The sequence below is a fragment of the Salvia splendens genome, chromosome 8, assembly GCF_004379255.2.
Source record: "Salvia splendens isolate huo1 chromosome 8, SspV2, whole genome shotgun sequence".
In the NCBI taxonomy this organism is placed as follows: Eukaryota; Viridiplantae; Streptophyta; class Magnoliopsida; order Lamiales; family Lamiaceae; genus Salvia; species Salvia splendens.
Window position 1 is genome coordinate 2,681,719 of NC_056039.1, and position 17,132 is coordinate 2,698,850.

At 36.7% G+C, this 17,132-nt stretch overlaps 2 protein-coding genes across 2 annotated transcripts; one reads left to right on the plus strand and one right to left on the minus strand.

Annotated features, from left to right (window-relative positions):
* Window positions 1-3,478: 3,478 nt before the first annotated feature.
* LOC121744054 (leucine-rich repeat receptor-like protein kinase PEPR2) lies at window positions 3,479-7,382 on the plus strand. The gene is made up of 2 exons (XM_042137495.1): window positions 3,479-6,739; window positions 6,876-7,382. The coding sequence occupies exons 1-2, from the start codon at window positions 3,715-3,717 to the stop codon at window positions 7,205-7,207; spliced, it is 3,357 nt and encodes a 1,118-aa protein (XP_041993429.1). The 5' UTR covers window positions 3,479-3,714; the 3' UTR covers window positions 7,208-7,382.
* A 124-nt stretch (window positions 7,383-7,506) lies between these two features.
* Window positions 7,507-17,081, minus strand: LOC121744055 (endonuclease MutS2-like). Its single transcript, XM_042137496.1, has 20 exons — window positions 16,720-17,081; window positions 15,176-15,301; window positions 14,758-14,925; window positions 14,585-14,668; window positions 14,454-14,504; window positions 14,226-14,282; window positions 13,980-14,062; window positions 13,003-13,126; window positions 12,860-12,919; window positions 12,204-12,440; window positions 11,473-11,550; window positions 11,238-11,385; window positions 10,948-11,075; window positions 10,579-10,626; window positions 10,276-10,406; window positions 10,123-10,205; window positions 9,787-9,890; window positions 9,062-9,132; window positions 8,461-8,768; window positions 7,507-7,860 (listed from the first exon to the last, which is right to left on the minus strand). The coding sequence occupies exons 1-20, from the start codon at window positions 17,035-17,037 to the stop codon at window positions 7,700-7,702; spliced, it is 2,568 nt and encodes an 855-aa protein (XP_041993430.1). The 5' UTR covers window positions 17,038-17,081; the 3' UTR covers window positions 7,507-7,699.
* Between the last annotated feature and the right edge of the window lie 51 nt (window positions 17,082-17,132).

Below are 17,132 nucleotides of genomic sequence, written 5' to 3' on the forward strand. Positions count from 1 at the left end.
GTTACACTTGATAGTTGCACTCAAACAATTTTAATTGGATCCCCTAAACATGGATATAAATACATTTTAATTCCATAAGCTTTTAATTTTGGCCAATATCATCCCTTCATTTCAATTGAGATATTTTGCTCCATATTATAAATGTAACATATATCACGTTATTTTTTTATCCTTCCAAACAATTATTTTATAATAATCCTGAAAAGGTTAATAAATAAAACTTAAAACTTCAGGGACAAGGTGTCTGAAATTACAAAATTTGTGTTTATATATGCTATTAATTTTTTTTGAACTATCACCTTGCTAACACATATCCATCTCTTGAGGGCTGTTTATTGTCAAAGACATATTCACATTTGCAACAAATTTTAGTTTGAATTTCTTGAAGATATTTGAAAATATGGTACATACTAATTTAGAAGAGCTTGTTACTTGTTAGGTTGTTAAATATCTTCATTTCAATGATTGCAGTGCTATGACATTACTCAATATAAATAATAATGCAAAAGTGAACTTAACAAACAATTTGTTGTCCTAACTTGTGATTTTAAACTTGGGTCTGAAAAGCACCATTCAGTGCACCTAACTTAATTATTCAACATGGGTTTCGTTTTATATTCATAAAAAAACATGAATATAATTCAGCGAGCCAGTCAATAAGATAGATAGTCACAAAACTATATTAAACTTGTGTCTGATTATGCAATTTAAGCAAAAAGCTCGAATTGTCAGAAAAATTATGAAATTAGTTAAATTTTATTTTGTCTTAGCAATTTTTAAAATCAATAATGAAATTTGGATTTGATTGCAACTTTTTTCTATCGGCAAAAAATTATTTGAATATCTACATGCAATAACGGTTGCCGTTTTTCAACCAAACAATATTGTTTTTTTAAGACTAGACAACATTGTTTTATAACCAATCCAAACTTTATGGTTATTAGGACTGATTTTAAATTTACCAGATAACAAAATTTAATCAAATTTTATATTGGTTTATAAAAAATTATTCGAAATAAAGAATGCTTCCAGGGAAGGAACAAGAGAATAATTGCAAAATGGACCACCAACCAACAGTGGATTCTGTTTGTGATTCGAAAGCTACCACCCCCAAGGAAACAACCACTCTCTCTCCCCCACCAACCATTTCTCTTTTCCCATTCTACCCCCACCTTTTTTTAATTATTTTCTTTTTTCCCCTGTACATATATTCAGAGAGAGTTAAACAGACCGGTATGGGCGTAGCTCAGTTGGCAACGGAGGGGGCAGATCTTGCTGCAAAGAGAGAGTTAAACTGGGCCACTAATATTGCATGGTGAAAAGAATTGGATCGATGTTTGTTACCCCAGTTCCATGCAATAGCCCAATGGATTCCTATTTTCATTTTTCAACATACCACACACAAGATGACAGGGCTTGAGTATTCAGTCATCGGGCTAGGCCCATCCATATTTCATAACCACAAAATTTTGGGACATTATTTTGGATTTTAAATCTACTTTGGAGAAGCTAAACAATTATTGTTCCAAAAATGACTTTTTTGTACATTACAATTTTAGGAAAAACACGTTGGTGTGTGTGCACATTTAAAAAAATAATAAATCTATGTGACTAAATTTTGTACAACTAAAAACTAGTGCATTTGAGAAACAAACTAATTTATTTATGCATTTAATTAAAATATATAGACACATATATAGTACATGGAATCTGCATAATATTATGGTCATATATTAATGATTTGTGTATAATTTTTTTACTTTTTTGAAACCATAAAATGTAATTAATGAATACTTTAAGCCAAATTTGAAAAGCAATAGAGACAATTCAAATATAAAAATAAAAAATAAAAAATGAGCCCAAAGACTAATAAAGTCTTTTTAACATGTCCACTAACTACATTTATTATTTTAATATATAATTAATACATCAAAATTACTAATATAATCTTATTTTGGTTGTACAAAATTTGGTTGTTTATCATCACTCTTAAAAAAAATGCACGCTAAATCGTTTTTAAACACGCGCACACAATACGGGGTTTTCCCAAAACCCACGGTTATCTATTCTAGAGAATATGTCAAAAAGAAGGAAAGAAAATGAAAGTATATACCCCCTTTATTTCAACAATAAGATTAATTATAACGCGAAAATCATTTTTTCAACATGATCTGTTGGATCTAACTAACCCAAATTTAGTTTTTAAAAAATTTGACAGTTAATGAAGGCATTTTGGATTTCATACCAACCGACCTATAATAGTCAAATATATTATGTGAGACACCCATAAAGTCTAGCTCAACATGTAATGGGCATTTATATTACAAAACCACGGACAAAATGATGTAACGGTGGAGTATAATTTTTAAAAGTTCAAAGATCTTAAATTTAATCCTATAAACTCTTCTATAGATCTAATTCTAAACCTGCCACATCAAATTTGCACATATAACATAAAAATAAACTACTACTAATACCTAAGTCATCATATCATCTAAATGTCATTTAAATATGAAAAACCAGAACAAGAAAAAAATGACAAGAGTGTAAAAAACTTGGTCCTCAACTCACAACCTAAACTTTATAGAAATTTATGAAATTGCCCTTCGTGATATCTAGAATTTATAGATCTGTCTAAATTACATTTTATTTAAATTTCATTTTATTCATATAAAATGTACTCTTAGTAGCTTTGAATAGAATATTTTTACTTTTGTGTTATAATGAGAGAATATTAAGAGCACTACATTATTCATTAATTATACCGACCACTTTTTTACTCCAGTTTCTCATGAAATGATTAATTTACCAAAAAATAAGACGGTATGTGATACCGCACGCGTCAACCCACATTATTTGTACTATCATTTAGTTTGAATGCGGGATTTAAATATCCCCTTCCACATATGAAGTTAGCACAATTTCCCCTTTCAATATTTATTCAATTTTCATTTATAAAAATATAGCACTATCATATAAATTTCTAAAATAGTTCTAAATTTCTATACACTAGGGGTCGTTCGGTTGTTAATATCAACCAAAACTTCTTCCCTCTTTATTTATAATCTTATGTTCAGTTGGCATGACAACCAAACGCCTCGAGCTCGTTGGCCTGTGTCTATATTATGTTGCAGTGAATATTGCGATTATAGATCTCACCATTTTGATGAGATTGAAATAGTCGGACGATTTTTCATCCTCATCGTATTAATATATTTCATATTATATCTCAATATTATTTTGTCTCAAGAATCGAGCACTAGTCTACGGAATTTCCTTCATATTCTAAACTAAACCCCAACACCCACCCCCACCAAACGGAAACATCCCCATCCAATATAAATCACAATATGCCAAAAAAGTTGGACGTTACCACAAAATTATAATAAAACGATAAGCACATGCGCAGCTTAAAATATAGACAAATAGTATGGTGGAAAGCTCATGGACAACTGTTACCTTAAAAAATTAATGAGAGTTGTTGTCACTTAGCAGCTCTTCTTGGACCAACACCACTTTAGAATCATTTCAACTCAAAGCATCTTTCCTTCTAAAATATACTCCACAAAACAAAACAAATCACACATGTTTAGGCACACTGGTTCTTCATCACATGATCCATGTCCATGACCATTTTTACCAAAAACAAACACACACAAAATCCGATAACACTCGAATTCTAAATCACCTATTGATTCAAACAAGCTTACCCATATGTTTATTGTGATTCTTGGTTATGTTCTGTTTCTTGTCCCACTCCCATCTGCTTCGCAGCCTCAAGCTGCGCTGCAGCTTCTCCGGTTCCGAGACAGTCTGCCGGAGGCCTCAAAGTCCCTCCTGCAATGGAACCCAACCACCTCAGCTTCTGCACACTGCAGCTGGCCTGGTGTTTCTTGCTACTCAAATGACATAGATTTTCGAGTGGAAAAGTTGGAGCTGAAGGCGTTCGGGCTCACCGGGGTTCTAGAAGACTCGTATTCGTTCTTGTGTGGGGTTCCTGATCTGGTACTTATTGATCTCAGCAGCAACAATTTCAGTGGAAGAGTTCCTACTGTGGTTGGAAACTGCAGTCAGCTTATCGATGTTAATCTCAACAACAATCACCTGTCAGGACCAATTCCACCTGATGTTTTCAAGCCAGGCAAGCTTCTGGCGCTCGGCTTGGGTGGGAACAAGCTATCTGGCACGATTCCACCCGAGGTAGGCCAATGCAAACGTCTTGAATATCTTGCATTGAACGCGAGCTCATTGAGCGGTGAAGTTCCAAGTGAGCTGTTTTCAGTTCTGAATTTGAAGTATCTCTATTTGGATTTGAATAAATTCAACGGCACATTACCTCAATTCCCATCAAGATGCCCACTTGTTGAACTGGTTCTGCTAAACAATTCATTCCATGGCTCCTTGCCAACGTCCATAAGCAACTGTCGGGATCTCCGATTCCTGGATGCATCTATTAACAAGCTTGGAGGAGTAATGGAGCAGGATATCTTCACGGGGCTGATGCAACTTGACGAACTGTCCCTTGCTCGAAACAACTTTGAAGGGCAAATTCCTATGTCCGTCTGGAGTCTCAGGAATATAACGAGCCTCATGCTTTTTGGAAACAAGTTCAATGGGAGCATTCCTGAAGATATCAGGCGATGTGATAAGCTTGCTCGCCTCGACTTATCAGAAAACGTCTTGACTGGTCCTATTCCAGCTTCAGTTTCTTATCTCAGGAATTTGCGGATCATGAATCTCTATAAAAATAGGCTCAGTGGTCCTATACCCCAGGGAATTGGAAACTGCACTTCTCTAACAGATGTTGTTTTGCGCGAAAACAACATCAGTGGAATTCTTCCTCCTGAGTTATGTGGTCTCCGGAGTTTGGAGTTTCTCATGCTGAGTCACAATCATATTGAGGGCCCTATACCGGATTGTATAGGAAGTTTGATCTCTCTTCAAGTGTTCAGCGTTTACAATAATAGCATGACAGGCAGAGTACCACCTGGTATTACCAAGTTGACCAACCTTACAACTCTTAATTTGGCTGTAAACAACTTAGATGGGGTGATTCCATCAGATCTGGGCAAGAATCTCGTTCCTGGTTTGGATATCTTGGATCTTACAGGAAATCAGTTCACGGGAGAACTTCCACTCTCTGCATGTTCTGGCAACCGTCTTCGACGTTTCACCCTTGGCGACAACAAATTTGTAGGCAGTTTCCCCACAGAAATCATCAAATGTAAGTCTCTAATTAGATTGTCTCTTGACAACAATAGCTTGCAAGGAAGCATACCGAATGAGCTGGAAAATTCATCCAGCATTGAATATTTTAATATTCGAGGAAACATGTTTGAAGGACCTATCCCAACAGTCTTTGGTTCCTGGAGCAATCTCTCAACTGTTGATCTTTCAGACAATAAGTTTTCAGGCTCAATACCTAAGGAATTTGGGGGACTTCAAAATCTGGTAGAAATGAATATTTCTTCAAACAGATTGACAGGGGAAATTCCACCCGAGCTGAGTCGTTGTCCAAAGTTAGACAAACTAGACCTCAGCAAGAATGAACTTGAGGGAGGCGTCCCGTCTGAGATCCTTTCTTCAGCATCACTGTCGATCATTCAGTTTCAGGACAACAAATTGACAGGCATGATCCCCAATGCTTCTGTGAGTAGCCAAAAACTTCAAGTGCTGCAGCTTGGGGACAATTTGCTTGAGGGTCACTTTCCTTGCAGTCTGAATAAAGATCTTAGTAGCTTGAACCTCAGTAGTAACAAGTTTTCTGGAGAAATACCCAGGTGCATTGGCAATCTCAAAAAGTTGGAGATTCTTGATATCTCAAGCAACGATTTCTCAGGCGAGATACCATCAGAGGCAAAAAATATGGAATCACTTCGATTTCTGAACATATCATATAATCAACTCACAGGCCAAATTCCTGCTGCTTGGGCAAAGCCATTGGAGCATCCCGGAACATCTGACGGAAATCCAGGACTCTGCCTAGCATCCATAAATGGCGGCAACTGCAGAAGTCACAAGAAAGCACATCGAGGAGGCCTCCTTGCTGGTATAATAACCGGATCATTTTTCTTGACAGCATGCCTTCTTGCCACCATATATGTGTTAGTAACTCGTTTTTGGCACCGTACCGCATCAACTCCTGAACAGTCGCTGTTGCACGATCAATCAAGCTACGAAGACTTACCAGATGATCTGAAATTTGTTGACATTCTTCGTGGAACCGAAGGTTGGAGTGATAAATATGTGATTGGAAGAGGCAAGCATGGAACTGTTTATAGAGCACAATCGATGAAATCAAAAAAGCACTGGGCAATTAAGAAGGTGGATCTAACTGAGGAAAAATCCAACACGGAGATGAGAATTTTGAACCTAGTCAGGCATAGAAATATACTTAGAATGGAAGGATACAGCATCAGGAATGGATATGGATACATAGTTACAGAATACATGCCTGAAGGTACTCTTTATCATCTGCTGCACAAGAGGTTGCCTCGGGTAGCTTTGACCTGGGAGCAACGATGCCGTATTGCTCTTGGAATAGCTCAAGGTTTGTCGTATCTTCACCATGATTGTGTACCTCCAATCATTCACAGAGATATTAAATCAGACAATGTACTGCTGGACTCTGAATTTGAACCGAAGATTGGAGATTTTGGGACAGCGAAACTGGATTCAGATGTTGATGAAGACGAAACAGATTCTACAATTGTTGGAACACTTGGCTATATAGCACCAGGTAAGCATCGGCTAATCTTTACCTTTCAGATATTCTATGCTACTATCTTGTGGATTTCAACAGTTACAACATGTTCAGAAATCAAGACTTTTTTTCAAGAATCTAACCTCATAAAGCCTTACTGTTTTCGTTTCAGAGAATGCATACTCATCAAGGTTGACGGATAAATGTGATGTGTACAGCAATGGTGTAATTTTGCTGGAGCTTCTTTGCAGAAAATTACCTGTGGATCCCAGCTTTGATGAGGGCTTAGATATTGTCTCATGGGTAAGGACGACACTACATGGTTACAACCATCACTTCGGTTTCTTGGATGAAGAAATCATGCACTGGGAGAGAGAGGACCAGCAAGAAGCAGTGGAGATGGTGGATCTTGCTTTAAAATGCACAGAAATGGTTCCAGATATCAGGCCCTCAATGAGAGATGTAGTGAGTTCTCTGCTTAAATTTAAAAAAAAAAAAATTTGAGGTGAATGTGAGAATTCACTCATAGATTAGATCAACCATGACACAGTTGGACATTTTTATCTGATAACCTGTAAAGTTGTAGATGATAAATAAAAATAAGCCACAAGATACCGTCACCAATTTTATATGAATGTACTTGGATTGTTCGCTAGAAAGGGGATCACTTCCTAAAATATACTTACTGTTTAGTAGTATCTGCTTAAGCTCTTGTGCTGCACCAAACATATGAAAAAGGTACAGCCAAAACATGTGCACTTATTATGCCAAAAAATGTGCTACCCATTAATGCACATGCATTATATATACAACAATTTACCAATTGGACAGATACTAACATTTGTACACTAGAAAGTATCATATATCCAGCAGCACATCTACATCTCTTCCAGCAGATTAAACATAGCTACGATAAGCAAACTGAAAAAGAAAAGAAATCTAACAGTAGTAGTTCATTGAGTATGTCTATCTTCTCGAGGAGAAAGGAAACAAAGGCTAGCAGGGCACAATATCAGCGAGCTTCAGTTTAACCTTCAAGAAACCAGCTTGAACTACTACTTCTTCTTTAGATAGATCCACTTCCAACACTGCAGCTTTTTTGTTGAGCGAAGGAACATTCACCATGTCACCAGCCTTTGGAAGTTTAATTTTCTTCTCTGCAATGTGAAACAAACACAAAAAGAAAATGGACACTGTAAGAACTAGTTATTTGAGATGGGGATGTCTTGGGCTCTCCTCTGGTTCAATCAATGTTATCAATCTCGTATGGCGGCTTATGGCGGTTTGCCTAAAAACCGCCACAGGGATATGGCGTATTAGTATGGCGGATATGGCGGTCAATAATTAAATAAATAAAATAATACTTATATATTTATATATAATTCAAAAATTAGAAAATAATATAAATATAACATCTAAAACTATTAAAACAATTAAAAAGCATAAAATACAACTCTAATCTCCATGTTTCTTGCATAATGCCCCATTCCTAAATGCAGTACACACGCAATGTTGTCAAATGGCAGATATGGCGGTGCTATGGCAGCGCCATGGTACTATGGCATTTCCATCACCGAACGCCATGCCATAGCGCCATGGCACCGCCATATCTGCTATTTGATAACATCCGTTCAATTACGAGTTTGCTCCCAATATTAACCAAATTGTAATGCCTAATTAAACAAGCAAGGCACCTGACTTTGGCGCAGAGTGGTGGTGTCATAAAAAGATTGGACCGATGTTTTGAACTCGATTACCTGTAATTGACTGCTTGGTATTATCCACAGGCTCGGAAGACTCAGTAGCCACACAAGTTCTATTTTCACCTGTAGCAGCAGCATGTTGATTAAAAATATTTGAAGCATGCTTATCTATCTCTGCTTTAGTTTGTTTGAGCAGTGGAGTAGGACGTGATCGAGATTCTCGCAGATTCTTGTGCATGGTGGAACGTGCTGAAGCAGCCATCTTGGATATTTCTCGCACCATTCTTTGTTTTTCCATTATCCCATGTTCTGTGACTCTGTTTCTAGTCAACAGTAGACTCTGGTGAAGTTTCTTTGAAATCCTGAACCCCAAAACAAGGAATTATTTCTGCACCAACAACCAGTTCAACAAAAATGCCCAGCTCAAGCGTAGTTCTAGCAAACTTGCTTTGTACGTATGGTGAGTTTGGGAAGGAAGTATTCCCAGCATCTAACAGTTGCCATTAAGATCATTAGACAGTAAGTGAAATTAATCCCAGCACATTTTCCCTTAGGCCTTAACACTATATTCAGTGCTGAATTTGCCGGTAATATGTCGAATCGCCCGCGCTAACCTAAACCACAAAATATTTTGTCATTGTAAAAAGCTTCTCACCTCAGATAGTGCTGTGATTCATGAACTTTTTCAAGATAATCCTGCTTGAATCTTTCCATATCCATTATTACCTGCACTAAAATTGGAAATGAATTCGCCAGATTGAATGTGTTTGACGAACTAGTACTCCCTCCGTCCCATTAAATATGCAACATTTGGGAATCGACACGAGATTTTATGTAGTGTTGTTTTGTGTGTTAATGAAGAGAGAGTAAAGTAAAAGAGATGAAAAGGTAGAGATAGAGTTGTTTCCATTTTAGGAAACGTTTCATTTTTAATGGGACAATCCAAAAAGGAAAACGTTTCATATTTAATGGGACACAGGGAGTAGTATATAAGAATCACAATTTATTTACTTGAAGCACAACAAATTCTAGAGCTATGGACATTCAAACTAATATCTATTTATTTATCAGGGTTGTAATAAATTCATCTTGGCGAAGTTGACACAGTCAGGATATCACCTTCCTGGGAAATTAACTACTAGTTTATTTCGGGGAAAGGATAATAACAGTGACCAAGAAAAGACATAGAGTTGCAAAGCTGTAAAGAATTCAAGAAACAACTCCTCAATAATCATTGAAATCTCTGAAGTTCAAATGTCATAGATGGATATGAGAATACGTGATCTATTGAAGACTGAATCTCGTATATTTGTTGGGAGATTCAGTGCCCTCTATATAGGCAACCAATCTTGAAGTGTTCATTAAACCAAATCCAAATACCTCATTTATTTCTGCACTAGCTGCTCCATATAGTTTGCGCGCATTACTCAAAATTTCAACAGGCAGTCCGAGCCTCTCAGCAATATTGATAGCATTTGACCGTCCTAAAATTGATGCAAATTAAGTGTATCAAAGAGCTTCGGAATGTAAATGTAGAAAGCAGGAACAAGAATTAGCGGTTGATACTGGATATTTATTGCTAATAAAACCAAAACAAAATAGGAGAGGGAAGAAATAAGTGGCCATAGGAGCAAGATGAAAATCAAATTGTGTGCCAGAGCTCAAAAATTTCAGCATAGCATCTCACTAGGCCAACAAACAGTAGATATTTCAAACCTGGAACTCCCCAGAGGATCCTGTATGTTGGTTTCAACTCCACTTCATCAAACTCCATGCAGGCATTTTCGAAGGCATTATTGCTGTTATAGGTGAAAAAACAAATGTTAATTGACTACAGTCATGTGTCATTTTCATTTTGACATAAGTTACCTGTATTTAAGACTTTTGAGTTCTCCATGATGTGTAGATGCAACTGTCAACAAGGCCCCGGAATCAGCAAAAGATTCCAGCAGTGACATCCCAAGGGCAGCTCCCTCGAGAGGATTTGTCCCTGCACCTACCTAAAAATGTTGATAGAAAATACAAATTAATTGGTATTTATCAGCATGCTTTTTATTAAAAAAAAGGTCCATCATGGCTCACTTGTTTTTATTTGATACTATTTTCTAATAAAAAATATGTCAACTGCTTTTCAACACATGAACTGAAGAGTGTATAATTTAAATTCCATACTTCATCCAAGAGCACCAACGACAGACTGGTAGATAGACACTTGATTTCCTGTAAGGTTCAAAGTAGGAGTTAAAAAATGAGTTTCAACAAGGGAACGAATCAGGAAAGCAGTTACAATTCATCAAGTATTATGAGCACGAATATAATAAATAGAGTTCAGTACATCTCATAACAAAGTACTGATCCAGTTTGAGTGTTATTGAACAGTTGAAGTTCATGTTGCTACATCATGACCAGGGAAATTGAAGGGGGAAAGTTCTCACAGGGACCACCTCATAATCACCATCAGTTACAAATGAAAGGTAAACACTAAACACTAATCTAAGGATCCAGTTACATGACACAAAAGAAGTTATGTTGCCAACTTACACTAATTTGTTTTAGATGGCCAGAGAAGGTAGATAAAGATTGAGATAGAGACTGTTCATCACCAATATCAGCAAGTACATAGTCAAACCAGGGAACTTTTGCCCCTTCTGAAGCCAAAACATATAGACCTACAGTAATGTCATTGACCTTGATAGCATCAGCACATATTAGGAGATAAAACACAATAAGTAAAACAAATCATCAGCTATATGTTTGGTACTTTGGTATATGATAATCCTTGGATGAGATCAATATATAGAAAAGTAAAAGAACAAAAAAATTTAACATACCTGATTTTGCCATCATAGCAGCCAATCCAACTGTTTTCAGGCAAATGGTTTTGCCTCCGGTGTTGGGGCCAGTTATAATCAGAACTCTAGTTTTCTGGGATATCAATATATCGAAAGGGACTGGACGAACTTGCTTCAACTTAGCAACCTGAAATAACAATTTAGAGATCACAAAAGCTATACTCCTGGTAGCTATGCTTGAAACAGCAGGGTACTTTTCTGTGAAGGTTTTTACCTGCATTTCCAAAGCTGATACATTCAAATCTTCTTTAAACTTTGCAGATCCTCCAAGCTGTTTCCTTCTCCTGATCTCCTGGCAAAAGCATATGATTACAAGGGAACTTATAGATCTCAAATCACACCCTAAACCGTAATACAAAGATTGTATTGAGTATGCCACTAAAGGGAATGCTCTACTGCACCCTAACGATTACTAACAAGGAGAAAAATATAGCACCAAGTGAAGATGTAACTAGCAAACGGGCCATCAAGATGATTTCTCGCAGTATTTGTCATGCTAATAGTAGCTCCTGAAGCTAGATCATCCGCAGCAAGTTCGACACATGTAACTGTCTTATCAGCCATTTGCAAGTCACATGATAAAAGCACATGCCATGTCGTACAGTTAATAAATTCAGGCTCCGTCACTTAAACATTCTCTTTAGGCTCATTACCCCGAAGGAGCTCTATATTTACCCAACAAGACAATGTCACAATATGGGTCATTCTTCCTTCACTTTCCCCTACATCCCTATCCAAAACTTAGAAAAACATAGGAACAGAAAGAAGCTATGTGTGGTAGTGAACCTTGTAAAAATCATATGCTAACACTTAACCATCCATGTAGTGCGCAAGTAAAATCAAACCAGATAATGTTTTTAAGGATTGTTCTCTTCCAGTCCTATACATATATATCTGAAATATGATTGTATGAAGAGACATGAATATAAATGAAGCATAACGTACAGCATTTGCATTACTGAGATCTTTCATGGCCATCTGTAATCTGTGACGATGCTTCTGAAGCAATAACGGATGGTGAGCTTTAGGCAGATACAAAATCCACGTCCTCCTAGTTTGTTCTGATAAAATTTCCTCCTCTGATGGGGTTTCAGCATGAATAGCTCTATCTTTATCTTTTGGCAGATATAAATCAGGACATGCACCCTCAAAGGAAATGCTGTACTTTGCTCTAGCATTAATCTGTATCACATTATAAATATATAAATACAATATTTCGAGCATGTATGCATAGATATTATACACGCACACACATAATGGACATAAGTAGCATTATGCTAATAAAGAAATTATCCCCATTTATGGAGCTCTATGGCACATATACGTTATGCTTTTTCAGTCATCAACAATTAAATGGCAATATTCCTTGCAAAACACTGTGTAGGAAATCAGTTCGGTCAGCTGATAGAACTAATTTCACAATTTAAATATTACTAGCTGTAATAAGTAATTTACGCAGGCAATAATCATTGTGGGAAAACAGCATTTCTTATGGGCTAGTAAGAAGAAGAAAAGTAGTTTCCACAAGAGAGAGGTCTATAATTAAGCAATAGTACTCACGACAATGCAACTTACAACCAGAACTCGGTTCCTTGACATACCGTGTCTATCTTAATAATGCTGTTGAATATATTTTCAATGTCATTCAAATCTATTTGCATCTGAACAAGAAATAGAAAATAAGATTAGGTTTGAAGTACATATATACAAGAAAAGTGCAGTCGCTCAAGAAATTTATCAGAACCTTCTTTGTTATCTTTAGAAGAACCTCCTGCTCTGCCTTTGCAACAGAATCTCTTGCTTGCTGCAGCTCATCATTAAGTGGAACAGCAGAGAGAGGCTCAATGAGGTTTCCTGCACCTGCACCACTATAGTAATGTATTATTTCTCTTACATGAGTTCGTAGTGGAAGATCATAGCAGATTGTGGTGTACTACGTCTTTGAAAATTTTGTGACTCTTTTAACGCAAAACTATGTTTAATTGATAAATTAAGTTCAATGTTATCAAACAGCAGATATGGCGGTGCCATGGCGCTATGGCATGGCGTTCGGTGATGGAAACGCCATAGTACCACGGCGCTGCCATAGCAACGCCATATCTGCCATTTGACAACATTGCGTGTGTACTGCATTTAGGAATGGGGCATTATGCAAGAAACATGGAGATTAGAGTTGTATTTTATGCTTTTTATTTGTTTTAATAGTTTTAGATGTTATATTTTTATTATTTTCTAATTTTTGAATTATATATAAATATATAAGTATTATTTTATTTATTTAATTATTGACCGCCATATCCGCCATACTAATACGCCATATCCCTGTGGCTGTTTTTAGGCGAACCGCCATAAGCCGCCATACGAGATTGATAACATTAATTAAGTTGTATTAACCAAAAAAATTTACTGTCTGAAACTGAAAGTTTTATGCTTAATGGAAATCAATGGGGTAGTTTGACATGAAACTCACTTAAATTGCTGTCTCAAATTCGACATAATGCCTTAATCAATAACTATGATGTAGCAAAAAGATAAGCTCTACAAATCTCCCAAAAAGAGTTACAATGTCTGCACAACAGGATCAAACATGTCTCTTATCTTTTAAAATTTGTGTTACAATGTCTGAATGCCATAACTATAGCAGGTCAGCTATTAGCAGACTAATCATCAGTGTTAATCTCATAGACTGTGAAGGTAAAATATTGAAAGAAATCATCGCACCTTGCCAACAATAATCCCTCAATATTTAGACTCCTTGCAGCAACTGAGCTTATGCACCATCTGCCATCAATATTACATATTTCCTATATATTCACAAATTTACAAAAAAGTTCGAATATATTATAATCTACATATGAAAGGTTTCACTCTCACTATTTTACATATATAAGAAGTAAGCGGATTTGGTGCAAAAGATGAAGAAAACATCAGTACATCACAAGTAATTTTCTTGAAGGAGTATGTTACCAGAGTGGACGTTTCTTTTGCTTCATTTCTGATCACGTTTTCCATCAACAAGTATAACTGAATGATGGAAATATTAAAAAAATTATGAATTAGTCAGCCTTAAATGGACTTCACTAGCTTCATACACACAACAATAGAACCAATACTCCATATCCCAAGCCAAATATCACTTAACATATTCCATCAACTTTAAGTGTTATCACAGCTTAAGATGGTACATAACTTTACCTTTTTCTCAAGATGCCGCACTCGATCACGTGATTGCCGCAAGTTTGAACTCTGAAACAGGAAAACATCATGATCGACCAGAAGGTGAACTAGATGCCAAATAGGTAAATGTAAATGCAATATTGACCAACCGCAGAATCTTTTACTGAGCCATCTTCATCTACAAGTTGCTCTATAAACTTAATCAAAGACTGACTAATAACAAGTTCCGTAATCTGCAACATAACTGCTCAATAAGGCATAATTCCATACCATTACACAAACAATTGAAAATGAAATTCTGTCACTCCAACAATTATGGTACCAATTCTGATAGAGGTATAAACCTCATAAACCAATCTGAATCTTCCTTTATTGCAGCTTTGATATTGAATTGCAGTGTTTCTGCAAGTCGTAGAAGAACTACAAGAGCCATTGCTTCACTCCCACTCACAGGAAAACCTCTACGAGCACATTTTATGCCAGTTTCAACCTTCAAATAAAATAGGATCAGTTAACATGTGTTGTACTACTGTGTTACTCCATTTACGAAGAAAGGTGAATGAAAAAGGATTTCATTCCATCTTTCTTCTGAATAAAATAAAGAATAGTCAAGGAATTAAATAGGACTATCGATCAATTATAATCTATTACACTTGTATTTCTATAGTGCCCGATATAGCATATTTCACGCACGACAAATTATTTTAACTGATGCATCATAAAGTACAAAATTACCATACCAAAGCAACATCAATGCCAGTAAAATCTGTCATGGCTCCATATTTGTGCATCTCCACAGCTGCTTTGGTCTCTCCTAGGAGCCTTATGCTAAGTTTATAAGTTTTATTCAAATTCCATAACTGGTCCTGCACATGCAAAAAATAACACAATGTACTAAACAAACAAAAAAAAGATAACTAAATGTTCAAGCTATCTTTGCTTGTTTGAATTTTTCGTAGCCGCGCAACAAGTAATATTACATCCTTTTCCCATGTAAAATTTAGCATATTGATATTGTAACTTCGCCTTCCAAACCTGTTTCTAAGTACATAAGTTTCATTCTTAAGATCCTATCTCCGCCCCTGACTACAGTAGCTACCAATTAGGTTCAAATGAATCATGCACTAAATAACACGATGTACCACAACACTATGTTAAACCTCATTTAACTCAATCACGGATCAGAAAGAAATTTGATTAACCTGGCTCTGATGCTAAATTAAACTACTCGGCAGTTATAAAATTATTGATATAAACACGATCATTATAAATTCAATTATGAATAAAAAACAAACAAATACAACTGGATAATGATATTGATATAATGATATGCATATTCACTCACCTTGGTGGGGGTTTTTCTATTTTTGTACTAAAATAGAGTTAGCATTCCTCGTTTGTTCTAGACTTTTTTTTTGTTCCGGGTTTGGGAGAGACGCATGAGCCTCATGCGTCTCCTTTTAATGAGACGCATGACGATTATGCGTCTTTCATAGAGACGCATGAGGGTCATGCGTCTCTCTTTTTTTTCGTTTTTTTTTTAACGACGCATGAGGGTCATGCGTCTTAGGGAGAGACGCATCTCCCTCATGCGTCTTAGCCCATATATATTTCGTCTTAGCCCATATATATTTAATGGGCTTTCGAATTTATGAAACCATTCTTGGTTGTTTCTCTTTTATAGAAACATCCTTGAATGTTTGATGTTTCACTTTCGATGTGGGACAAAATCATTCTTGGTTGTCTATCTTTTATAGAGACATCCTTGAATGTTTATGTTCCACTTTCGATGTGGGACAAAATAATGCAAAAGAGAGACAACCAAGAATTATTTTGTCCCACATCGAAAGTGGAACATAAACATTCAAGGATGTCTCTATAAAAGATAGACAACCAAGAATGATTTTGTCCCACATCGAAAGTGAAACATCAAACATTCAAGGATGTTTCTATAAAAGAGAAACAACCAAGAATGGTTTCATAAATTCGAAAGCTCATTAAATATATATGGGCTAAGACGAAATATATATGGGCTAAGACGCATGAGGGAGATGCGTCTCTCCCTAAGACGCATGACCCTCATGCGTCGTTAAAAAAAAAACGAAAAAAAAGAGAGACGCATGACCCTCATGCGTCTCTATGAAAGACGCATAATCGTCATGCGTCTCATTAAAAGGAGACGCATGAGGCTCATGCGTCTCTCCCAAACCCGGAACAAATAAAAAGTCCAGAACAAACGAGGAATGCTAACTCTATTCTAGTACAAAAATAGAAAAAACCCCACCTTGGTGGCTTGTTTGCCAAGCGTCGTGCCGGCGAATGAAGCCACGCAATCGCAGAGCTGATCCCACTGCAGAACTCTGAGGCTGTCCAGAACAATAGACGGATGATCATCGCCTTTCACACTACTGTCTCCGGAAGCAGCCGCTGCTATCAAAGCCTTGCCGCGGAAATTAAGAGGAGCTATGCGGAGCTGAAATTGAACGAATTTAGCAGTCGCTGTGGTGGTGATGGTGCTGGCGGCGGCGGTGGTGGAGATTCCGAGAGCTGTTGCGTGAAAAGGAGAGCGGTAGAATTTGTGAAGAAAGGGGAGTGAAGGCATGGCGCGTGTGAAGATGGCAATGTGTGCTTTTGGATAAATGGAGGGAAAAGATTTTCGGATTAGGATGAAAATAGAGAAAAAGCATTATATGGGCC

Excerpts from the sequence above, each read along its gene's own strand:
- LOC121744054 (XM_042137495.1), top strand. The coding sequence starts at position 3,715 with ATGTTTATTGTGATTCTTGGTTATGTTCTGTTTCTTGTCCCACTCCCA. Across the intron at positions 6,740-6,875 it reads ACTTGGCTATATAGCACCAG|AGAATGCATACTCATCAAGG; the intron begins GTAAGCATCGGC and ends TTTTCGTTTCAG.
- LOC121744055 (XM_042137496.1), bottom strand. The coding sequence starts at position 17,037 with ATGCCTTCACTCCCCTTTCTTCACAAATTCTACCGCTCTCCTTTTCAC. Across the intron at positions 14,063-14,225 it reads CAAAAGAAACGTCCACTCTG|GAAATATGTAATATTGATGG; the intron begins GTAACATACTCC and ends GTGAATATATAG. Across the intron at positions 7,861-8,460 it reads TACCAAGCAGTCAATTACAG|AGAAGAAAATTAAACTTCCA; the intron begins GTAATCGAGTTC and ends TTCACATTGCAG.